Raw genomic sequence first — 25,017 nt, forward strand, 5'->3', positions numbered from 1 at the left:
TGCAACACAAGAAACATATCATCCGGTTTGTACATCATCATGTCTTTATTTGAGTGTAAACAATCTCTGAAAAGAGCATCAGCCAGGTTCTCGATTATTGGCGGTAACATGATTAACGTCTTTTGCAGTCGTAGATAAAACATGGCCACTCCACTGCAGAACGGCTCGCCTTAAACAATCAAGTCATGTCGTCTTGAGCTATGCCATCCCCTGTTTTTTGTTTTCCACCACGTGTTTCCCAGCACACACACACACGCACACACAAAAAACTAAAACAAAATGATCATAACATTAAACTGGCAGATCACTGTCTTAAAAGGGAGAAGAAAAAAAAAAACACACAAAAAAAAAACAATACAACAACCAAAAATGCCCTTGGAGAAGTCTTGGAGAAAATGAAGTAATCTCACTTCGTAACAGACTTTACCCACAAAATACAAAATTACAAGACCATAAAAGACTGAATTGTTTAGGTGATCCTATTTTGCAGTGTGTGTAATAAATAACATGACACGTCTTTATGAACTGTCTCCGACCTCAGTTCAGTCTAGCACTGAAACTTCTTCTCATCCTTACTTGGTGTATGCAGTGTTTTTCACTACTGTATAAGGTGCTGGGTGTGTGTGTGTGTGTGTGTGTGTGTGTGTGTGTGTGTGTGTGTGTGTGTGTGTGTGTGTGTGTGTGTGTGTGTGTGTGTGTGTGTGTGTGTGTGTGTGTGTGCGATAGACATGTCTGTTTGGGAATGTGATTCGGTTGTGATATTCTGTGCAGGTATGTCAACAAGTGTGTGTGTGTGTGTGTGTGTGTGTGTGTGTGTGTGTGTGTGTGTGTGTGTGTGTGTGTGTGTGTGTGTGTGTGTGTGTGTGTGTGTGTGTGTGTGTGTGTGTGTGTGAGCGATAGACATGTCTGTTTGGGAATGTGATTCGGTTGTGATATTCTGTGCAGGTATTTCAACGTACGTGTGTGTGTGTGTGTGTGTGTGTGTGTGTGTGTGTGTGTGTCTGTATGCAGATGTGTGTGTAATTAAGGTTTGGACACGACGTAGCATCCAGAGGCTTGTTAGGTTAGTAGTTGATCAGATAATTAAATACGTCACAGGCGAAGAGCTGCAAAAATAACCTTCTTTAAAAACAAGAAATAAAAACTACTGCCGCGATCACAGCGGTAGTGTTGAGCTCCGGAGTGCAACCATTTGTTTTGTTACTTCCATTGTACATGAACCAAAAATATATTTACAAGAAAAAAATTAAAATAAAACTAATTATAACCCAACTTTTTTTTTTTTTTTTTTTTAAATGACCACATTCAGAACACAGTACTGGATTTACACCGAGGGAGAATGAATGTGTATGTAGTGTGGGTTTGTCTTCATGTTACTGACCAACGCAAGCTTTCCTCTTCTGGAAATGTTCCTTTGGCCTACAGGTGAAAACTCCACGTGGAACCGATCGGTGGAAAAGCCCAGCTCCTGCCTCCATTGTCAACAAAGAAGAAAAAAATAAAATAAAATCTGATATTTTTTCACCAATGTGAAACTAACCGAAATAAAGAGAGGAGATGCTTCCATGTCAATTGCAGGTGAAGGATTCTGCTCTTTCCAACTCAAATGTACTGACATTTTATACATATGTGCAAAACTTTAAATGTGTATATTATAATGGTACCACATGATGGAGTAGTGGGGTTATTTTTTTGAGGCTCAGTGGTGACTCCAGGATAAATGCGAGTGTGTAACTGTCATTCTGGGCTTGAACTGTGATCGACGGATGACGCCGCCTTCACCAACGTCCTGGGATCAGGGCTAACAACTGGGGAGACGACGCATGGATAATATATTCTTATTTATACATCATGTAACACCAGCAGTGAGTCCTGACTTCAGGGAATCTACGTCCTTCAAGATGATTCAGAATGATCGCCATGAACGGCACTAAAACATTTCACCAGTACTGTATACATCAATAAATCTCTGCATCAGCGTTTTAAAAATCTGCGTCATTCATGGTTTGAGAGCTAAATACACAGCGCTTCACCACAGAGGATGTTTTCTTGAAAATGAGAAGAAATGAGAGGAAAGGTTCTGGTCCGGTGACACGATGAACGGAGACAAATGAGAGCGGCTGACATCTGAATGTGTAGAAATTATGAAGAGGAGAAACTATAAACACACTAAACCAGTTTGGCTACAGTTTTGGTTCGACCAAAGGAGCCAGAGTTGTGGCTTTACTCTTGTCAGACCACAAGGAAATCTCATGCAAAGTGGCGAGGCTGTCACTTCTGCCTTCAATGAAACGAGGGAAAAACAATGTGGGGGGGGGGGAAATAAAAATGTGTTCGCAGGACCGTGTTTGAAGAGAGAGGCTGGGATGCCTTTGACAAAACCAGTTTCAAAAACTCTTTATATTAAAAAAACGAAAAAAAGAAACTCTGCTTTTGTTGGGCGACAATGTATTCGTGTAGCTGTGTGTGTATGTGTGTGTGTGTGTGTTGAATCCTTCTATCACACCTCCCTTTAAGGCTTTCAAGCTGCTTTGGATCAAAGTCAGTCCCGGGGGATTATTCAGCATAAACACCGAGTTCAGAAACATCGTAGCCTACCTTCACATATTGCTGAATTCAATTCCTCAACACCTACTTGAGCTTGTGATTCACAAAAGGCGGCCGATGTCCCTCCAGCCACTCGGCTTCTACCGGCATCGATGCGTTAGCTTCATCTGACTCTTGTTTCTCGATTGATGGAAGAAGGAGGAGGAAAAAAAAAAAAAAACCTTAAATGCTGATGACGTCGCGTCATGTCAGGATGGGAAAGGGAGAGAGTCCTCCGGAAAAACAAAAAGAGTATTCACATCTAACGAGGAGCTTTGACCCTCGTCTCAGGAGCTGCAGGACAGCTGCAGATGTGACGGAGACTAAAGCCAAAACTGATCAATGGTGTCGGGGGAACGGAGAGAAAACAAGTGTTAAAATCTTTTTAAAATCAACCCCACACTGGCCACGAGATTAGATTAGATAAACAGCACAACAGGCTATAGGCGTCATTATAATTACCAATAGATATGCCGTCCAGTTTTAGAAACACGTTTGACTAAAAGGGAAGGGACAGGAGGAGAAGAACTTTTTCTTCTCTGGAGTCGGATTTAAATAAATATCGTGGGGGTTTTTTTAAGCCATGTTTTCCTCCTGCCGGCGGGGGGGGGGGGGGGGGTTGCCGAGAGATTTGCGGCAGATGACGGAGGAGAAGTGCCCTCTATGTGAAGTTCTGGAGCGGCTGGCTGACCCTCATGCACGCCCAGTAGAAGGCCCGGGCCAAGGTGACGAGGACCAGGAGCAGCAGCGCGGCCCACGAGGCGTAGATCCCCTGGTAGGTCTGAGCCTTGACCCACGTTCCCGCCTGAGGAGAGACACCAAGGCAGAGGAGGCTTTAGAGAGAAGCTTCAAAGTCCAACTGCGCCTGAGCGCAGATCCAACTCATTATAAAGACCCTGATGGAGGCCATGAAGTTTGTCAGTTTAGTTTGAGGTCGCAGTGTTTATTTGGAGGCCTCGTTTACACGACAACGTTTACAGTGAAGACGCATAGTTTTTTTGAGTTTGTTGGAGAAAAGTTTTCCGTTTACATGTCAACATTTTAAAAAAGGATGCCCGTTTACACGGAGAGTGCAGAAATAATTAAAAGTTTTGGCCGATCATCCGCACGGCGTGGCGTTTTAGGAGCCAACTGTTGTTTTGTTGGTTTTTTTTTTTTTTAAACGGGTTCCAGAGTGGAGGAGTTTGAAAACGCCACCCCCGGCTTTGACGCGTAGATGGGCAAGACGCACGTTTGCTGAAAATGATGTCATCGCCCCGCCTCTTGACCAGACAACCCCGCAACCCTCTCTGCAGCATCACGTAAGAGCAACAACAATGACGGACTACACACTGATCCCATTTGGTTGAATAAAGGCAGATGTTGAATTTGTGGATTTCTCAGTTTTTGCATGCTCCGTGTCTTCATTTCCATTTCTGGTGTATTTTTGTGGCAGCGTTACAGCGCCACCTATAGCCCTGGCATATGTACTACATCAGTGAGTAGTTTTCATGGCGTCGCGTGGACACCGATGTTTCCCATGTGGACGGGAAACTTTTTAAGAACGGCGGGGAGAAGAAAGGTCGCTTTGGCTCGTGTGCCCAAACTGGATTTGTATTTTGGTGACTGTCAACTATAAATTATTAATTTCCAGGAGAATATGGACCAGGGAGTCATGACACTCTGGAGGCCGCCATTGTTGTTAATCTAGTCACACATGTCCAGAAGAACGATTTACTACAGCTGCACATGTGCAGTAGCTGCGTTTCAAATAGACTGTCCTTTCCTGTTTCCACGGAGATGAAGTTGGGAGTGTTTTTGAAAAGTTCCACGTCAAAAAGTTGAGTTTCCAATGACTCCGAGCACCGTTGTTGTGTAAACGGGGCTCTAATCGGGAAAAGTGGACAAGTCGCTAAGAGGAGCGAGAGACGGGATATGTATCTGTATTTCCATTTGCGTATGAACCATTTGTACTTAGTTATACAATTAGCATAATGCGCACACACGAATGTATTTACACACTAATTTATACGTCATCACTGGTGAGAAGCTGTAACTATTACATTACAGGCATTTTAGTTGTTCATCGTTATCATAACTGATCATCTCGACTCCAGACTTAACAGAGTTATTTTACAAATGCAGCAAAACATTCAGCTCAGTTGATGTAACCTTGGGGAGAAATACACCTGCAACCAGATCGATGCGGCGATACTGAATGTTTCTTTGTCACACGTGTGTAATTTCTCATATTCAATACTTGTGAGAGGCGGTGGAAACAGGTCTACAATCAAGTATTTAGTGTGCAGCTGCTCGGAGAGAAATTATTTAATGAAGATTGCAAAAGTGACTTTGAGAGAACCCACGGGGACTTTTCTAAGAACAGGAAAATATGAATTCTTCTCTCAAAGTCACAAAATGAAAGCGGAAAAAAAGAAAAAAACTAAAATCTGCTCAAAGAAAATTTCTTTTCATACACCTACATTCTGCTCACAGGACTATGAAGCTTATAGCAGAAATAGCATTTCATCTTGTTTTGACACACGCCTGACCCAGATTAACATTATTATCTGCAATATATCAAAGATTTTTCAAATCTTTAGGCACAGCATTGAGCAGAGATACGTTTTTGTGTGCGTTACAAACAGGAATCATACACAGTTCACGCAGGCTAAGAAAAACATCAATACTCTCAGACTTCAGCTCCACGGTGCTGCCCTCCTCTTCTATAAATGATCTGTCAAGTTTTAATGATTCAAGCTGCTCTCGGGGGTCTTAACAACTTAACTGGCACCTCTCAGCTTATGCTGCTGAACAGGGGGGACTGTGATGGTGATGAATATTAACCACCGGTAATTTAAAATCTCTGCTTTCTTATTTATAATTTAAAAAAAAAAAAAAAAACTGTCTGGAAATGCAGTTTGATCTTAAAAGGTTTTCAATGCAAAACACACCTCTGAAGATTGAAGTGTCAGAGCTCCCCGCTCTTTGCACCACTCGTATAATTAAACCCGCCTTTTAATAAAACACAACCTGATTCCTTGTTGTGACATTTATTGCCACAACAGCAGCAGCAGCATCATGCAATGCTTTCTTTACAGCATGTTTAATGTCTGCACTTTGTTTACTGCTCTTCATGCTTCTGGGCATGGCTGCCTCCACGTTTGACACCGTTTGGTGCTCATCTTGCGCCCCCTACTGTCCGTGAGGCAGAATGCACCAGCTATCCATTTCTGAGTTGAGGTTTTTGGCTGTAAGCTGATGCAATAGTAATTTCCATTTCCCCTCCCAATTATTACATCTTATTGTGATTATTTTAATGAGAACAAGAGTAAACACATTTTAGTTCATGGGTCACATACAGCACAAAGTGGCAGAAGTGGTAAAATAGTGCCATCCTTTAAAAAAAAAAAAAAAGTATGTTTTCTTGGAAATTTTTACAATTGACTTAGTGGTTTGGCAGGTCGGATTAGCCCAGTTTTGGCCCAGGGGTCTTATATTTCACACCTCTGCATTGGAAGGTTGTATGCACATGAACATGAGAGGAAAACAAGAAATGAGAGGAAAACAAGGTGGAAGCCATAGCCAGGGTTGATCTTAACAAATCGCGGCCTGTCAGTGTGTCTGGAGGGCCATGACGAAGCTCACCCCCTCTTCAGTTAAACAAGAACCACCAAAATGAAATATGATAATCATATTATCTCTTCCTACAACCTTTGCTTTATCTGCAACTTTAAGGTTTTTGAAAGCGCCAAAGCCTCCTAGGCAGCTATTTATATCCTCTTTTTAATACCTAATGACGGATAAAGATGTCAGCGTGGCATCTGGTGGCTTCCACTCACCATCAGTCCAGCGGTAGAAATGCTGAATAGCAAGCAGAGTAGAAAACACCACAAGCTCCGCCTCCGGGGATACCTCTGACCAATGGAGGAGCTGCAGAGGAGAGGAAACCGGTTAAATGCATCAGAAGATGAAAAGGCGTAGAACACAGTAAGAACATAAAGCCCGGCTCACTGAACCACCAAGCAGAATACTATTCCCATGACATTCGCGCAGCTATAACCGACTATCATAAACACCCAGATGGAAATATATAGAGAAAAAAAAATCCCTCAAGCATGCGTTGTTTTATCTTCACATGCATCCAAATTGTCTCTGCAAACAGAGCTGGCGTGTAAAAAAAAAAAAACCCCACATAAATAGTGTTGATTGCACACCTCCAGACGTTCAATTATGAGCAGCACCTGTCCAGATTCAACCTCATTCATGCTGCCGTCTTTTTGACAAAATCAACACGATTAAAGCTGTTTGTGAGGACAGCGCTGGTACACCTGCGCATTGCGGTGTCACAGGAGACGTACACAGTGATTCAGCAACATGTGTAATCAGGTGCTGGGGAAGAAGAAAATAGACGCCCTGAAAGGCCTCTCCTGATTATTCATCATTTAGAGAAAATATCCTTAATTAGAAGTGTAAAGAAATGAAACTTTGTGCAGAGATGCACACATATAGGTGTGTTGGTGGAGTCTGTACAAATGCACACCAATAAAAAACACTTGGGGAAAGCCAAATTGACTAAAATGAGATATTTCACAAGTTTAAACAACTAAATGAGATACGACTTTCACTGGATATCTTCCTGGAGATTGTCAGTTTAAATAAATATCTGGTTGTACAGGCTAATTTGCCAGCCGAACTGGAACTCCATGGACTTTGTTCTGACCACATTCCTATCCCTCGCTCCGTAACCTTCTTACTCTGCTGAGCAAAGTCCTGCGGTTCAGAACATACATGGATGAAAAACCCTCAGATCACAAACCGTATGATGTTAGGAGACACAGTCAAAAGGCTTGTGAGTGAAAAGAGAGAGAGAGAAAAAAAAAAAAAAAGATGCTGTGGCATTTGAAGTGAGAGACAAAGTCACATCAACAGGATGTAACAGGTTTGATTCACAGAAAAGCCCAGTGTGTGTCTGGCCTTTGAAAGCGAGTGTGAAGCCACCTTCTGTTTCGCTTATCTGAGCAAAAGCCTCATCTGAATGCCAGGGGATATGAACATGAAACGTCAGGAGTACAGTGAGAGTTCACTGGTGTGATGGATGATTTGCTTATAGCTACTTACACTTTCCTGCAGTGTGGGCACCTGGCCAGCGTCCGGTCGGTGAACTCTGTCCACTGAAATCACAAAGGCGGAGAAGTGAGAGTCTGCATGCTTTCCTAAGGATCAGTTATAGTGATGACAACACTTCAGAGTGGATGGATTACAGTGATGATAGTATTTAATGCTCTCTATACTATTATTTAAAACCATCCGTTAGGACCATGTCTATCCTAGTTAAGAGTGTTTTTTCTTATCAATGTGTTTATCTAAAGGTGTTTTTTGTGTTTGTGTTTTTTTTTTTATCACAGCCTCATTTTGTGGAATAAGGCCGTATTTACAAAACAACGTTAAGTGAAAACACGATACTTTTGTTGCGTTTTGGGTGCTAGTTTACAGGACAACGGTGCTCAGAGCCACTGAAACATTTTGAAAATGGAACTTTTTGACATCGCTCAGGCTCCGTCGTCGTATAGATGGGCGAAAATGCTGCAACTGTGAATGCGCACCACGGCCGTGGTAAATAGTTCTTCTGCACGTGCTCAGTAGATGAACAATATCAACAGTGTTTGCCTCCAGAGTGTCATGACTCTCGGTCCATGTTCTCCTGGGACTCGGTGGTTTTATAGTCGACAGTCATCGTAATAATTCCTCTTGGTCGTCTGTCCGCGTCAATGTACTCCCATTGTTAATGTTTATAGGGTATTGTTCTCTGCACGCATGTGTGTGTGTGTGTGTGTGGTTTTATTACAAAAACAAACGGGGCCTACTCATGGCCCAACATAAAAACTACATCTTTTTCAGCGTGTAAATTGTTGCTGTGTAAATGTGAAACTTCTTTAAAATGAAAACACAAAAACAATGCGTTTTCACTTGAAAGGTCATGTAAATAGAGGATTGGAATAAACACCGCGACCTCAAGCTAAACTCAAAACTTCATCGCCTATTTTAAGTGAGATTTTGAGTAGCAGACACAAACACAACACCGAGACTTGAGCTGAGGTATCGACGATGCTGCCATGAAACAAACTAGCATTAGCCTCAAAGCTATGCTGTCAGGGTGAGTTTGTAAAAACACCCATAATGCAACAGATATAGGGGAAGTGTTTTTTTGTCATTTAACTGTATTTTGCTCCAGGAGGTTTAATTAAAATTGGATTTATGTTGAGATTGTTGTAAATGTTTGGTTTTTGCACGATTTTAGTCATGGATACTCTGTGAATGTTTTTCTGTGATGCAGTGCAAACAAACAAAGTTTAAATTTAAAAGGTTATTATGATGCTGTTTGACCCGTTTGGCCCAATAAAGATGGAATTGGGCTTTATGTGGACCCTGAACTAAAATGTGTTTAACACCATTATATTAGGTGCTCCTAATAATGTGGTCAGTGTAAACAATGCAGTCAGAAAAACGGATGAAAAAGCATCAATACTGAACTGGGAGTTCGAAGAACTCAAATCCATCAGGGAGCTTAAGCCATTCGATATGTGTAAATGTGTCAGGATAAACCACTTAAACACTGCATTGATTAAACACTACAGAGCAGATTCATATGCACTGAAGAAGGCATACACGTTTATATGTCAGGTACGATCAAAGATATTAGGGCATTTTATGAATTCACGGCAACAGGTGCAGCGCGAAAATACAGAGTGAAGAAGAGAAATGCTTTCCTCCCACAGCACAGACAGTTTACCCCTCCCTAACTTTGGGCTGTGATACATTTGTAAAGCCTGCAGAGCACGCCGCGCATTTGTCTTTGTTCTGAAAAAAACAAAAAACAACAACACTGTATTGGTAACACGGAGGACATTATCACCGGAGTCGAGACAGAAGATTCACTGCGACGCCACCCAGGGCACCCACTTGTATTTTCATCCAGTCACCCTGTCTTTAAGGAGGCAGGAGAGGTCCGGCTGAATGCTAAACACCTCACGCCATCCATCTCGCCTCGTTTTACGCCTCTATTCTTCTCCTCCTCCAAATACACCAACCTCCCCTCTTCCACCATCTATCTAAAGCATCTTTACCTGTCCCGCAGATTGTTAAAAGAGCAGCAAGAAAAATTTTACTTCCCCCTTAGCACCAAATGACTGTAATATATCAGCAGGGCGTTGATGGGGTTATTGATCTGCACCCATAACTCAACATTTATTTGGCCTGGTGCTGGAGTGTCCTGGCTTTTCAATAATTCACTTGCTACAGTTCCTTTCAACAACAAAAACCTTGCAGGCTTAGTGAAACTGCCATACGACTATAAAAGAGTCACTTACAAACCAAAAGGCCAGAACAAGTTTCTGCAACGTAATGAATCCCTTCTGTAAAGCATTTCATTGGATTTTGGCTCTATAATGTGACTCTTAATAATTAATTGTATTAATTCTGCTGTTTATGTGAGTTGAAGAGAGGAGAGGTAGTGATCCCAGTTTAATATTTCATTAATTGTGGTTTATTATCAAATTAAACATAATTTGCTCCTGAAAAGAAATAAAATAGACAAATCTGTTATTTACCCACATAAGTCTTGTTTTCTGCACTTTCCAGGCGGTATCTTATGCTATATTGCATAGAAATGCACTGTCACATCATAACAGAAAATATGTTTTTTTTTCTTCCCATTGTAACCTGAGCTGAGGAGACTTGATGGGGAAGTGGAGGTAAGGTGGAAAGTGATGGATTTCTTTGTTCAGAAGCCAGATGAGAGAGGCAGACATCATTTTCCTGCTTCCATATCTCTTTCTTCACTTTTGTTGTTCCACTGTGCCTTTCAGAAGTAAATATGACTAGAAATATTGCAAAATTCATAGTACAGTCCAGTCTGAGGCAGTGGCGATGATTACACACTAATGACGTACAACTGAATTTTCTTCAGAAGAGTCTGTTAGTTAACCGAGTTAGTTTATAGTTCATTCTTCAAGAATTTACCTCTGGGATTAATAAAGTTGTTGTATTCAATTCTATTTATGAGTTTGATCATTTGAATTCAAGAAAGAAAAAAAAACAACGGAGCATATGTTAGAGAAGGTAAACAGAGATTTTAAAGAGGAACTTGAGCTCGCTCGGGTCTCGCGGTCCGACCTGAGAGCCATTTATGGTCCCCTGTAACTACTTCTTAAGATTTACTGTCGAAAATCGCGAGTGCTTTTAGTGGAAGCAGCTACAGAGAATAATACAGCATAAAGTGGCCCTCACAGAGCCGGGGTAGACAGACTATATGGGAAAATATCATCTTTTTTTAACCGTTATTTTCAAGGATACCATAATGGTGGAGCAATAGGCTGCAAACATTGACAGTACCACAAAGAGCTACAGAGTAACAAACAAAATTTGATTTTGATCATTATGAAACAAACCATAGATGTATATGGAGCTTTAGGGACACTTTGTCAGGAAAACATTTTTTCTGATAGCAATACTCATTTTTACGTTTGGCTCAAAATGGTCAAATCGAACAACGTCAGAGAGATCTTGTGGGCGTCATGAAGAAAAGAAAGAATGTATACCAGGAAGGTGTTGCTGCAGTGTCCGCAGGAGACGCGGGCTCCAGCTGGCTGGGGGTCGGGGCTAGCTGGACCAGGATGAACCGGACCCAGATTTATTATCCTCTTACTGCAAAGAGACAGACGCACCACGTCAGCATTCACACCACAAATGACTCCAGATAACATTCTCTGTACGCGCGGGCTAATAGCGCCCGATGCTGCGAGCAGTCGTCTCAAGGGCGGAACGGAGCTTTGCTTTAAAAGAATCCATCAGCAGCCGGTCCCCTCATTACTAAACGGGCAGCTTTGCTACAATCAGACTCCTCAGACGCCGACAGGAGCTTAGAATTCATTGATCAGACGGCGGCACTGAGATGTGGCTGCTTCACTCAGCAGGCCAAGTCTCAATGCAAAATAGTGATCCTGCCGGTAAACTCCAGTGAGCAATTTAACGTGGGAGGGATGCACACGCAGAATAATACGCTCCACATTATTTCTCATAAATGCTACCCTTTGGCAACACAAAACAGCAAGTGGCAACAAAGAGTGTGGAAACGATTGAGATCCCGTAGTGTTTTACACCGTTACACTGGGTTTAAATCTTGTTTCATTGATTGGACTTCAGGTTTGCCATCCTAATTAGCTCTTTTTAGAGTCAAACTTATAGATATAAACATATTACAATTGTTTTGATGGTATTGAGTGAAACTCACTGTGTTCGCTTGCAGTTGTGACCTAGATGCAAATCAGACTACATTTCTTGATATATTCAAGCAGAAAATGAAGAAATCTCAAGGCCGCATGCTTTATTTGAACAAGCTATTAGCTTGAAATGTGTTTATAGACGTTCTCGCATCATTCAAGCATGTTGAGACTTCTGATGGCAATTTCACAGCTCAGGTCAGGTCAGGGCTGCCCGGTGAATCATATGAAAACTCATTAGTGAATGAAAAGAATATGGATGGGGGTCTTTTGGGTTTTTTTTTTAGGTTTTTTTTATCATCGGCATCAAACAAGTGTCCACACTTTCTACCTCAGCGCAGCATCACACCATATGGGGTTGAGCGGCAGAAACAAGTAATACACCGAATGAAGATGGTGAGAGGCAACAGAGAAAAGTTCTGTTAAACTGCACATAAACATGTCAAATCCTAAAGTTTGTGCAAATAGAAAAGGAGATAAGTTTGGATGGTATTGTGTGTTTAGTTGGACTGGCCGCAGCACATAGACCAAAGCCCATTCCAGAGTCAAATATTTAGGTTTTCCACGCAAAACACAAAGAAATGTTGACATGTAGACTATTTGTCTTAATAGCATTAGTCCTGACTTCATGTAGGCTGTTAAAATATGGAGATAAAACAACTTGATCTGCTCATTGAAGCATGGAGGCTATTAAAAAAAAAAAAAAAAAAAAGGTATCAAGACAATTTTTGGTCATAAACTCACTTCAGCCATCAGTTTAGGAAGGGGTCGACGTCATTACATTTGGCCTTACTTGAAATCTACATAGCCTTGAGCATTTCTGTCGTCTTCAAAACCTTGCTGTGTAAATGTGAAACTTTGCTGAAAGGAAAAAGCAAAATCGTTGTGTTTTCACTTGAAACGTTGTGTAAACGGAGCTTAGAAATGACCCATGAGCCATAGTTTGCACACCTCTGCTCTAAATGATAATTGCACAAACTACAAACGATTCCAAAAACATTTTAGCCTTGAGCTTAACCTCATGATCTGCATTTAAGTCAACAGATAAAAAAAACCTGCTTTTTAAAGCCTCTTTATGACAACAGGTTTGGCGACGTTCACTTTAAATTACACATATTTACATAGCAGCACAAATTCAATTTTCTTCAAAAATAAAAAAAGAAAAGAAAAAGGGAGCTAAAAATGTTGCTGTTGCATTTAAAGCCTTAGGCATAAACAAAGATTCTTATCTCTTACCAATTACACTAAGACTGCAGCAGCAAGATGTTCAGATAAGCTGCCAAAGCTGTGCCTACTCTCCAGCTGACATCAGCCGTGTGTTTTATGCACTATAAAAAACTTATAGCATAAAAAGTACTTTATTTAGCTAAATCAAGTCAGAAGACAAGTCAAACCTTTCTTTCTCCAGCCGTATTTCAACTTTCTGCGCTTGAGAATTATTTACCTTAAAAAAAAAAAAAAAGAAGAAGAATCTAAATATTGCCAGGCAAGAGAAATCACGACGCTCTTGGAGACGTTTAAGCAAAACGTGTTTTTTCTCTGAAGAGGCTCATTCTGCACCCTGAGAGCATCGCTAAAATGAGTTTGCAAACTGCACACTTTGTACTCCGATGAATTCAAACAGACTGGCGCTGGAGAGGGCCTATTTGTTTCGAATCCTCTGCAGAACATAATTAACAAACAGATAGATGGTGAACGAAATTTGGAATGCCTCAGCTCGCTGCAAGGTGCAGATTGAAAATAAATATAAATTCAATTCCCCATCGCAGATTACGATGGTCCAAAATAACTCATGGAGCCACGGAGCATTGCCCATGCAGACACACCTCCCGTAATGCTGATGACATGCAGAAGTGAAACCCATGATGTGGCTGTTCTAATGAGGCTGTTATTTCCTCATCCGGCTCGCTGAGCACTGCATGTAAACTATGCTTGGAGCAAAGCCCCTAATTGAGGCACTGCTGCTCCCATTGCACCTCGCTTCCTCTGCCTCTCTTCTCCGTCGCAGAGAGCCATGCCGTTACCGCGGTCTCGCATTCGTGACGCACGATGGCGGTAACTTCTCACCAGTATGGCCGAGGACAGGCGATCCTCTGAGAAGTGACTTTGCAGATGAGCAGGCAGTTGCAGGGGCAGCGGACGTACTTCTTCCCTGCTGGGGCGTTCTTAATGGGCTGCGGAGGGAGACAGAGACACACAGCGGGGAGAGATAAGAAGACAGCAGAACAACGCACTCGAATAGGAGTCGATAGCAAGCAATTTATTCTTGATGGATGAGAATTAACCAATGCCACCGGAAGGAGGGAGGCATTCTCAGAGATGGTGAAAGTAGGTGTCCGGAAACTGCAGGTTAAAGTCAGTGGAATCGTATCAACTGCCGCAACTTAAATGACGTGATTACACAACTTCGGTGACACTGATTAGAGTAAACATTTTTATATCAGCAATCACGCGTTCATGTACTCTCAAAACAAGTGAAGCTTAAAAAACAGCAAGTACAACAAAGGCTTTCTACAAAGAGAAACTCAAATAAAAAAAATCCCAGAAATTCCCTTTTATTGGTTTCTTTTTATATGCTTCCTGTAAAATCTAAAATAGAATTGTAAATTCTTCTCTTAACATATAAAGATTTTAATATTCTAACTGTCATATATTACACAGTTGTTAGTATTTTGAGGTCAGCAGTTAGAGGTTTAGGTTCTCTACTTTTCCAACTCCTCACATATCATCATTGCATATTATTATTATTTTAATTAACACGTGAAAAGAGGCCAAACAAAAAAACATGCACACGTATACATGTACAAAGAAATCAGACTATCAGGAAGAAATGTAGGCTTGTCAATCGGATTTCTCAGAAAACCGCTGCTATCTGATAAAGCAAATGACATTATAGAGTTTACATGATCACTTCAATAATACGATAGTACTAGAAATCAGATAATGATCAGACATTAGTCTGGCTCACTCTGGCCCCGTTTACGCAACAATCTATCAAGTGAAGATGCAACGTTTTTGTGTTTTCATTGCTGTGGTGCGCGGGCACAATAGCAGTGTTTCTACAAGGAGACGGGCCCCGTTGTTTTAACCCATGAGCACGGCGACGGGAGCCAGATCGTTTTCAAGTAGTTCCACCTTGGGAGCAGTTTCTAAAAAGTTGCGTTCCAGTGGCTTTAGGCACCATTGTCATAAGGTCCCCCAAAGCGCAATGAAAATTTTGCAATTTCACTTAAAATCGCTGACATGTAAACAGGCCCGTGGTCTCTCTCTTGAAGTCTGTGCCGTTTCCTCTTTCTGTACTTTTCTGGAAGTTCCTGATATGTGCTTGCTGCCCTCCCCCATCAAGTCTGCAGCGTGTGCATGAGCTTCCTTTCTGATGTTGACTTGTTTCATCCCTGAGTCTGGATGTTAGAGGTTTCTTCCAAGTAAAAGGGAGTTGTTTTTTTTAAAGCCCTGGGGTGGTTTGGTTTTCCCTCTGTGAATGTCTCATGAGATAGGCATGGCATTAAATAAAGAGAACTTGTAAGTGTTTGTATATAAGTTTAGCTTATTTACACAAAACAGTCTGTTTCAAAGACAAACTATATTCTAAAACTAGACCTTTGTTCCTTGTGTGGCTCGCTATCGCTCAAAAATGGGCCAGGTCAGACTCCATCATCGGTGCCAGAAGGTCCTCGCTCTCAGAAAGCATGAAGATTCCAGTTTTAGATTGAAACACGCCCTTGTTTAGTATGAAGATAAGTTCCTCGCAGCCCTGACCTGCCGATGCTTCTCTCCACTGCAACATTAATCTCTGACTAACCAGAACAGGCTGCGTGTTTCCATCTCTGTTTCACTCATAGTGACTGTGGGAGTAAAGTTCATGTCTGCACAGAGGGGAGGCAGATAATCACAGGGCAGGGGAAACTAATGTTATGAGGGATCATTATGCTCCAAATCATCTAATTTCACTCAGTTATCGTGCTATTGGCATGCGCAGGTACTGACATTTCTATTTCTAATAGTAAAAGTAGAAAATATTATTATTGTAGTAGGATTTTATCAAACTAAGTAAGCTCCAGATTGTGGTACATCTTAATCAAGTAGGATAGCTTATAATGAAATCTTTCACAAATACATTAAATAATCAGCAGTTAAAAGGACACTAACTTTCTCCAGACTAAATTAAGCAATTTTACAATAAAGAAGGTGCAACTTTGCATCAATAACTGTTTCCTATCTCACCACTGAGGGACTGCCTCATGATTAGAGCTAATAACAGTAATAAAGACTGTTTTTGCAATACAAATCTGAAGGAGGGCCTCGACAATTAATATTATTTACTTGCAATTACTTCTACTGACTGCCATCCTGCTCCTGAAGTTAGAGCTGGGCCGGACAAAGTTATTATGTGAGATAATGAATAATTTATCAGCCTAATTACCACTAACAGACTGGTAAATTTACATAAAATAGGACCTGTCTTGTTTGGACCACATAATTGCTGTCTCATAGTGAGACTTGTTTGTGTCTTGTCCACGTTTTCCTCTTCAAAATCCAGGGTTTGTATATGGATTGTTTTGGTGAGGATGCGCATTAATCGGGTGACAGTTCACACCGGAACACCTCTGACATACGCCACATATGTCGCCTCCATCTGTAAACTGCTGGTGTTGGTACATCTGGACACATTTATTAGTTCTTCTTCCATCTGAATGCCAATTTGCATCACTAGTGAAGCACGCTGGTGAAGCCCCGTAAACCTGTGAATCTGTCATTTTAAATTACACGCCACGTTATCATCGTGACAACTGTCACATTATCCGCGTCGCTGCAGTCTTCTTCTGTGGTCAGACACAATTCCAGCGTCGTTGTTTAAGTTGCATCTGATAGTTTTATAATTACCGCACCTCGTCCGTCTTTTGCGATATGTAATAGAGAGAAAACTCCTTGTCAAATTACTTCTGTGATCAGCAGCTAAAAATAATGACACTGTTTATGGACTCCTGCCGAGCGTTTGTGGGAACTTGTGCAAATATTTCACAGCGTTTGGGTTCTGTTTGTTTAATAAGCTCTTCTCTCTAAATTATGATGGAGAGAAAGTGCATTAATAACTTATGCTTTTTATAGTATTTCATTTGAATGTATGAGTGATTAATATTAATGGCGTATACACAGTGATGCAAGGAAAAGCAACCTATAGCTGCTTCGAAGAGACTCTCACTTTGATTGTTAGGTGCAAACATAATATCATTGATCTCACTGATTAGACCAAACCATCGCTTTAAATGTTGGATTTCCTAATCACACCAATCATTAGGGAGCATGGCGATGAGCAGTTTCTAATTTTCTTTAGGGACTCAAAGTTTTACCTTCATAAACCTCTGCGTCCTACCAACACACCCTGTACAATTACAAAACAAAAGTTGAAGGAACCTCAATTACTCAACAATGAGTTCCTTTTCTTTTCTCTGAGAATAAACTTTCTGGGTTCACAAATGGTTTCAGGGTGTTGATCCGGTGCTACATCAGCTTGTCGTTTCAAACTTTCATTTGCCAGTTTTACACCACAAAAGATGCATTCACCTCTAGTTTTGTCCTTCGCTTCAATGAAGCCAGATCCTATGTAACCGTCTTAGTACATGCTTTTTGACTGATTCATCTTTCTCTTTGGCCTGATGCTCCGCCATTTTTCCCCTGCTGCTTCACTTTGCGAGCTTAACTTTGTGTACATTGCAGACAGGATGTTCACGTTCAACACAGCCGCATCCTCACAACACTTTAAAACTTTAAAGTATGGTAGCAATTTAAAAAGAAAAAAACTTTTTGGAAAAAAATGACTCTTTTGATGTAAATGCTTTAACTTGGTAGTTTTGAAATTAATCAAATGTTGACTCACCTATTTTTAAGAGATAAAATATGTTATACTCCTTAAATCAAGGGGGTTGCCAATCGTTGACCTACAAAAAAGACCTGCTGATTTATTTCATTCACCTTAGCAGGTATTTTTCTTCAAATCTAAACTGCAGGAATCAGAAAGGTGCATGCCAAAGCTTTTTGTTCATAGCATCATTCAGAGACACTAAAGTATGCCTGAAAAATCTGGATTAATGGGGTTTTGCTACAACATTTTTAGGAGGATTACAGGGACGATTAGTGACCTCGCTGAAAATTCTGTGGATTATCCAGAGGAATGCCGATCCTGAAAAAAGAAACTATTAAATTTCGTATGGCTTTTGAGCACACAAATGTGAATTACATTTTCTCCATCATGCTTGGGCAGAGTGATGTCTTAGATGCGCATATTTCAAAATCATGGCCACATAAAACTGGGAGCTGTACAAGAAGATATGTGCTGGAACAGCTGTGAAACAACCCGGCTATTGAATACACTTGTCATGTTAATAGTGCATGAGAACAGCAGCTGGATACAGTACACAAGCATAATGTACATCTGCGCTCGGCGGATCGCTCCGGAAACTTACGGTAGCTTCATTGCAAACCCCACACTTCACCACGTGCTGGTGGATCTTCCCCTCCACAGAGATGAGACTCTGACACACCCTGCAGCTGATGACGGGGGCACTGCCACTCTCCGGGGAGGTGAGAGGGGAGTAGGGTGGAGGGTCCTCCCCCAGGAGTACCGAGGGCTGAGTGGGGCTGGGAAACGGAGGGAAGCCTGCACAAGGAGAGGGGTGACGAGAGAAGGTGAAAGAGTGATAAATACAATAAGTACAGGAGTGAGTGGAGCGCTGACAAGCAACTTATTGTTGGAGAAACACAGTCATGAGGGCAGTGCAGTGGACTGGAAAAAAAACAACAACAATTCCCAAGACAAGCAACCTCTTTTCGATAAACAAGTTAATAAGATTTGGTCTCGAGTTCAAGTGAAAGGAGCTTTAGAGGGAAAAACTCTTGTGGAATGCTGAGCAGGGTTAGTCTCAACAAATGGGAATCTATTTATTTGTAAGAGATTAGGTTTTAAATGTGAACAGGAGTTAATGGGACAGCAGACTCTTGAGACATTGCTCCTGATTTTGCAAGCTGCCTGATCGGCTACCGTCTGAAAAATGTTGCAAGAATTAAAGGATTTCTCACCAAACGAGAGTCAGAGAAACTTGTTCATGCATTTATTTTCAGCAGGCTGGATTATTATAATGGTGTGTACACAGGTCTAAGTAAAAAAAACAAAAAAAAAATATGTTAGACTCGTCATCAGCAACACAAAGAGGGTGGAGTGTTACCCCTGAGCTTCAATCTCTGCTCTGGCTGTCTGTGTATCAACAGAGCCACTTCAAAATCTGACAGCTTGTTTATAAAGCTTGAGCTTGAATACATCTCAGATAAACTTGTAGAATATGGATCATGCAGATCCCGAGTTCCTCAAGAAGAGGTTTAGAAACTAGCTTTTAGTTCCTACGCTCCTCACCTGTGGAACAAACTTTGACACGATTACTTCTTTTAAATCAGGGCTTAAAACACTTATTTTCTCCATTTCCATTAAGCAATTACTTATTTAACTACCTTTAGCTTTTGCTGTAATTATTCTCCTTTTTATGCCGTTCTTAATTGTTTTGTTTTAATGGATTTCATGATCATAAATGCTTCAGATAAAGACTCTTAAACGCCTCGTTTAAAGCATTTCATTTATTTCCCTGTGAGGCATTGTGAATTACCTTGAGTCTGAATGTTGCAACAGAAATACATTTGCCTTACCAGGGTTGATAAATCAGGGAAATAAACACACTGCATGTCTTTTATTTCCCCTCCTGGCTGGAAGAAGTGTTTCTTTCTATGTGAATTGTTTGTGTTTCTCGTTTGGCCCCTCATGTGTCAATCAAATCAAGTGTTTCGAGGATGCTAGCAGGCTAAGACCCGCCACATCCATCTAGTTTGGAAGCGCAACGTGCACTTCCCACCCGTAAAATACATGCGACACTTTGTGCGAGGACATGCGAGTGGCAACGGGGCTTCAATAGTGACATTGCCGAGCTGTAAACGTGATTTATTGACGGTTTGCCGGTGATGAGCAGAGCTAGCTGCTAGGCTATTGTGACGGTTGCTATGTTAGCCACGTTAGCAACAAACACTGTAATAATAACAACGTGACACGTTAAAATCCTGCAAAAAACCTTGTTGGTGAGTGTCCCTTGAGACATATGCAAACGCAAAAATACCAAAAAATAAAAAAAACGAGTATTTGTCGTCACGGTGGGGAATTGCAGGATGAGTGGGAATGTCAGCTGGTGCTAACATGCTATATGCTAACAGGGTGGAGGAGAGGCTCCGTGGACAGGGTACTCACTCTGGGGTTTGGTGGGAACGCCGTACGGCGCCGCGCCGGGAGACATCCCGCCGTTACCGCTGCCCAGGGCTCCATCTCCCAAATCTGACAGTAACGGGGACCGCTCGCCGTCCGCCATACCGAGAGCGAGGCGTGGGAGGGGGAAGAGAGAGAGAGAGAGAGAGAGAGAGACCGGGGAGCGAGGCTGCGGACCGACTCGGTGCTGTATTGTTGTGTCGGAAATGCAGGCGTCACATGATCATCAGCCCACCGGAGGAGAACCCGCTGCTGCGGTAACGGGGCCCGGTCGGGTGGGGGTGTGGCACCGAGCAGCGGGGAAGTATGGGACCTCCTCATAAAAAGTCTTACCTGTTTATGTGAGGGATCTCAATAACTTTCTAAGCATTATATTTTAATTAAACTACAACCGTTCATGCTCTGATCAGTAAGTTAATTCTAAATTCAACTTACAAAAAAGAAAAAGAAAAAAACCCATTGTGTATAATTATAGTCCCCATTAACATTGAGTTTGCGCAAACTTTAGCAAGGACTAGAAAATTCCATAGGAAATTTTGTGTGCCTGCTTCTTACTACATCCTTTGTCTCCGTGGACACAGATGCTGATCTCTGATCTCCTTTCACTTCCTCCAGGAGGTGCCTCTCCCATCCACTTTGTATGAGACATTTTATCATAGTTTTTTTTATAATTTATTCGGAATTGTTAAGAAAAGAGATAGCAACATATACCCGAACGTTTCGCACGTTTTAATGTGTTTATTGTTGTTATTATTATTTTTTAATCAATTTGATAAATTTGTATTGCTAGTTACTCAAAGAATAAAACGCAGAAGAATAATAATAACTATAAAGTTAAATGGCCACCTCAGTAATTATTACTAGATCGTGATCTTTGATCCTTGCTACTTGGCAGACACAAGAATGACAGCATGTAAAACAGGAATGGACAACTTTAATCCTCTTGAGGGCCTCATAGGATATATGACAGTGAGATCAGGCCTGTCCGACACACTTTATTTAGTTCAGAGGGAACCTACAGGCTAATTTCATCTTGTGTGGGCCAGATTGGTAAAATACAGACATAATTACTTAATATAAAGTTTTTCTTTGTTGTGGCAAACTTGATGAAAATGTATAGATTCACAAAATCAAACAAGTGTTACTAAAAATGACTTCAATCTCAAGATCTGGGTGTGCAATAATGTCCAATCACTTATTAGGTAAAAAATGTACTTTAATACTCACATCAGCAGTCATGGGTGAGGCAATAGCATGAACTTGTACAGCGTTCACAGAAACATGCAGCATGCACTCTGACAATTTGTACAATGTACTTTCAGTTTTTAAACAAAGCATTGAAATGTAATTGTTCACATGTTGACGATGTCCGTGGGTCGCTTCATTAGCAGAGTCACCTCCAGCTCTTCCCTCTCGCTGAAGAACTGGGCCTTGCCCTCTTGCCGGTGAACCGGCTGTGGGAGGTAAAGACCCAGTTTGCTGAAATGAGGCGGAAGGGCAGGTTAAAAACACACACAGAGGAAATCCGCTTCTAAGTGTGTGACGGGGGAAGGTGTTCGAAGCTGTGTGAAACAGCAATCAAAGCACAGATCACGATGTGAAGGCTTGATTACAAAGAAATGTCGGAAAAGGGAAGCTTTTAGTCTGAGCTGCTGCTGCTGCTCCTGTGTGGTCATGTGGGAATTCAGAATGAAAGAGGAGGTATTCAATGTGTCTCTTACTATTTGGGTGTCCGTAGATCAAGGAACGTTTCTTTTACATCAAGGACCACATCTGTTGCTTTGGTGTCTGGTAGTTTGATTTTCACCTGAGAGTTGGAACAGGGTCAGTGTGATGATGTGCACTACGCTCTGCATATTTTACAAACAGAAAATCACACTCTTACTGTTTACGATGCAGGGTTTAAGTTAGATCTTAAAAAGCTATGCAAGACTGTCAAACACATATTTTCCCTTTTGGAGTATGTCTGAATTGTAAATTCACATCCTCGTGCATTTTGTTTTACAGTCTCACAAAATATGAATTATGTGACGCAATAAACATTCACTGAGGATCTATATTTACCAGCATGGCTTCACAGCACATAGAGGATGGGTCCTTTCTACTCATCCCCAAGAACAGATCTTCTGTCCCCACAGTCTGCTTCAGGATTATTTCATACCTGCACAGAGTACATCAGCCACAGCACATGACACAAATCAGCCATCCATCTGTCTTAATCCATTCGAATCAAGGTAGAGAGGTGTTGGAGTCCATCGCAGCTGACAATTTTAAAATTAATTTGACGGGTAGCCAGTCCATCGACTCACCTGGGCAATTAATGATCACCAGTTAGCTTCAAATGCTTTTTTTTTTTTTTACTGTGGGAAGAAGCTTGAGAAAATATGCATACACAGGGAAACCATGCAAATCTCGATAGAAAGGCCAAACCTAGACTCAAAAAGGGTGACAACTCTCTATGAGTGTAAACCACTGCAGCACTGTTCAGCCTTACACACTACTGTCAACTGCAAATTGCCAGTGGTGACCTCATAAAAATAATTTGTCATTATAAACATGGAGTAGAAATAAGCAATCGGAAGGGCAGCGCAAGTCTTTGGCAAAAAAAAGTGTGTGTGTGTGTGTGTGTGTGTGTGTGTGTGTGTGTGTGTGTGTGTGTGTGTGTGTGTGTGTGTGTGTGTGTGTGTGTGTGTGTGTGTGTGTGTGTGTGTGTGTCAGTCTTACTCAGGTTGTGGTCGTTGATCAGCCTCATCATCATACTGGGAGCCCTCAGCCACCTCTTCCTCATTCCAAATATCTTTACTCTTCCTCTCCATGCAGGGACTTGAGACTAAACAGCATGTGGAAAAAAAACCTCATTATGTTTTTGTTTTGGGGAATTCATGGAGCAGAAAGAAAGAGGATTACCTTCTTTGTCTCTTTTAGGTTGGGGTCCGATATTCCCAGGGCCCAGATGTGCACATGCTGGCACATTCTTTATAAAAGAATAGAACTTATGTTTATTGCTATTTGTACATTTACATGGAAGTACAGGTATGTTGGAAGTGCATCAGCCTTAAAGTCATTATCTCACAAGTCTTTTCTTTCTTTTTTTTTAACAATAAACATAAACAATATTCACACATATACATATTTATCACATATATAAACACAAAAGTTTGCAATCATATACATTCAAGTCAAAATAATACAGATTAGACCGATCTTACTTTACAGTCTTCATCGTCTTCTTCCTCCTGTTGTTGAGATAACAGAGCAGACAAAGCCTCTAGGTTCTGAAGTGATGACGCGCCGAGATACTCCATTCAGAGAAGTGTATAAAAAAATCCCTCTAATAACCGACTACAAACTAAAATCCGCGCTATAACCACTGTAGTACACGGATTCACATCAATCTGAATGCTAAAAGTAGCTGCTAATGCTAATTCTTGTGCCTGCTGCAGTATTATTATTTTTCTGCTGTTTTGGGGCTTGTGACTAGTCCCACACCGTTGGAGACGTTCGGGAATAAGTTGCTATGACTGTTGTTGATGATTCGGCTGATTCTGAATGAATTGGTTGTAGTGTTGACGCTCTCTGTTTCCACGGAGACAGCTGAACAGTTTACCGGCTACCATGGCAACCACTGACGTAACGAATGAGCGTTGAGCAAGGTCGATACAGTATTAAATGTGTATTAAAGTCACCTTGGAAAACCAGAAGATATAAGAAATATTGAGATTACAAAATAGTGAGAAAATAAAAAATTATTGGCAGTTTTAACCATTCTGGCTGCTTTAAGAGCGGTTTCGTTTGTCGTAGTCGCCGCCCCCCCCCCCCAATTTTAAAGCTTGTTTTTTCCTAGTCATTTCATGATTTCTATCAAAGCTGTGTTCGTAAGTTTTTCCTCTTTTCTTGTGGTTTTAGCTATTTTTTTTTTAGTTCTTCCTTAAAAAGGAAGAACTAGAGTTAAAAGCCAAGAGTCCTTTTGAAAATGACTGTGTGCATAAATAAAATTAAACCAAGACAAAAATGTTCATTAGGTATAATTTTATGAGAGGTTCGGGGAGCCACAGGTTGCAGACGGCATAGACATGGAAGACGGCGGATAAACGCGCGGCCTTACCCACCGTGTCCCTCGCCGGACACCGTAGTGACTGCATGGCTGCGGGCGATCATGTTGAAGGTGACAGGTAGTGCCATGCCGGGAGCGCTCAGTATTCTCTCCGTCACCGTGTTTGCCGATGCCGGTGACGGAGACCAAGCGTCCGGGGCTCCGTTAACCCGGGACGACTTATCTCTGTACGCGGCGCCCGTGCAGACGTTCGTGTCCGCGGACCGCGAAGCGGGTCAGCTGGAGGAGCGTGTCGCCGCCGTGCGGAAGGCGGTGGAGCCATACACGGCGTGGTGTCGAGGAACTTACGGCAAAATCAAACCCAAAGTTCAGACCGCGGTGCAGTTTGGAAACGACACGTATGCCTACTTGAAGAACCCCCCGAAGGACTTCTACCCGCGCGCGGGAGTCATCGGCTTCACGGGGATCCTGGGTCTGTTTCTGGCCAAAGGCTCCAGACTGAAGAGGCTCGTCTATCCGGCGGGCCTGATGGCCGTGAGCGCCTCCCTCTACTACCCGGAGCGGGCTGCGGCCATCGCCAGGTCAACCGGGGACTCGGTGTACGACCGTGCCGTGCAGAGCTACGCCGCGGTGGAGAAGATGGTGAATCCTCAGAGCAAGGCTGAGAAGAGCGACGACGAAGGGACTAAACCTTGAAAGATCTCTTCCCATGCAGATTTCCAAACCGTCCAGCAATAACGGATCACCCAGCTGATTAACCGATACTGTAGATTGATTTTACTTGTGTGACTTTCATGCCCTTTGCACTAAAAGCTTTG

The 25,017-nt window shown here is 41.9% G+C and overlaps 3 protein-coding genes across 3 annotated transcripts; 1 reads left to right on the top strand and 2 right to left on the bottom strand.

The window, feature by feature from the left end:
- Window positions 1-1,293: 1,293 nt before the first annotated feature.
- Window positions 1,294-20,341, bottom strand: pip4p1a (phosphatidylinositol-4,5-bisphosphate 4-phosphatase 1a). Its single transcript, XM_080461237.1, has 7 exons — window positions 20,131-20,341; window positions 18,311-18,504; window positions 13,914-14,020; window positions 11,166-11,271; window positions 7,687-7,739; window positions 6,408-6,498; window positions 1,294-3,391 (listed from the first exon to the last, which is right to left on the bottom strand). The coding sequence occupies exons 1-7, from the start codon at window positions 20,246-20,248 to the stop codon at window positions 3,248-3,250; spliced, it is 813 nt and encodes a 270-aa protein (XP_080317363.1). The 5' UTR covers window positions 20,249-20,341; the 3' UTR covers window positions 1,294-3,247.
- Window positions 20,342-21,062: 721 nt separating this feature from the next.
- Window positions 21,063-23,769, bottom strand: dnaaf6 (dynein axonemal assembly factor 6). The gene is made up of 6 exons (XM_080468724.1): window positions 23,355-23,769; window positions 23,053-23,119; window positions 22,870-22,975; window positions 22,210-22,306; window positions 21,867-21,952; window positions 21,063-21,624 (listed from the first exon to the last, which is right to left on the bottom strand). Exons 1-6 carry the CDS (start codon window positions 23,448-23,450, stop codon window positions 21,498-21,500), a joined length of 579 nt encoding a protein of 192 aa, XP_080324850.1. The 5' UTR covers window positions 23,451-23,769; the 3' UTR covers window positions 21,063-21,497.
- A 532-nt stretch (window positions 23,770-24,301) lies between these two features.
- On the top strand, window positions 24,302-25,013 carry apooa (apolipoprotein O, a; the record flags this gene model as incomplete). The annotated part of the gene is made up of 1 exon (XM_080468712.1): window positions 24,302-25,013. One exon carries the CDS (start codon window positions 24,302-24,304, stop codon window positions 24,893-24,895), a length of 594 nt encoding a protein of 197 aa, XP_080324838.1. The 3' UTR covers window positions 24,896-25,013.
- Window positions 25,014-25,017: the final 4 nt, after the last annotated feature.

The sequence above is a fragment of the Lipophrys pholis genome, assembly GCF_963383615.2.
Source record: "Lipophrys pholis genome assembly, chromosome: 1".
In the NCBI taxonomy this organism is placed as follows: Eukaryota; Metazoa; Chordata; class Actinopteri; order Blenniiformes; family Blenniidae; genus Lipophrys; species Lipophrys pholis.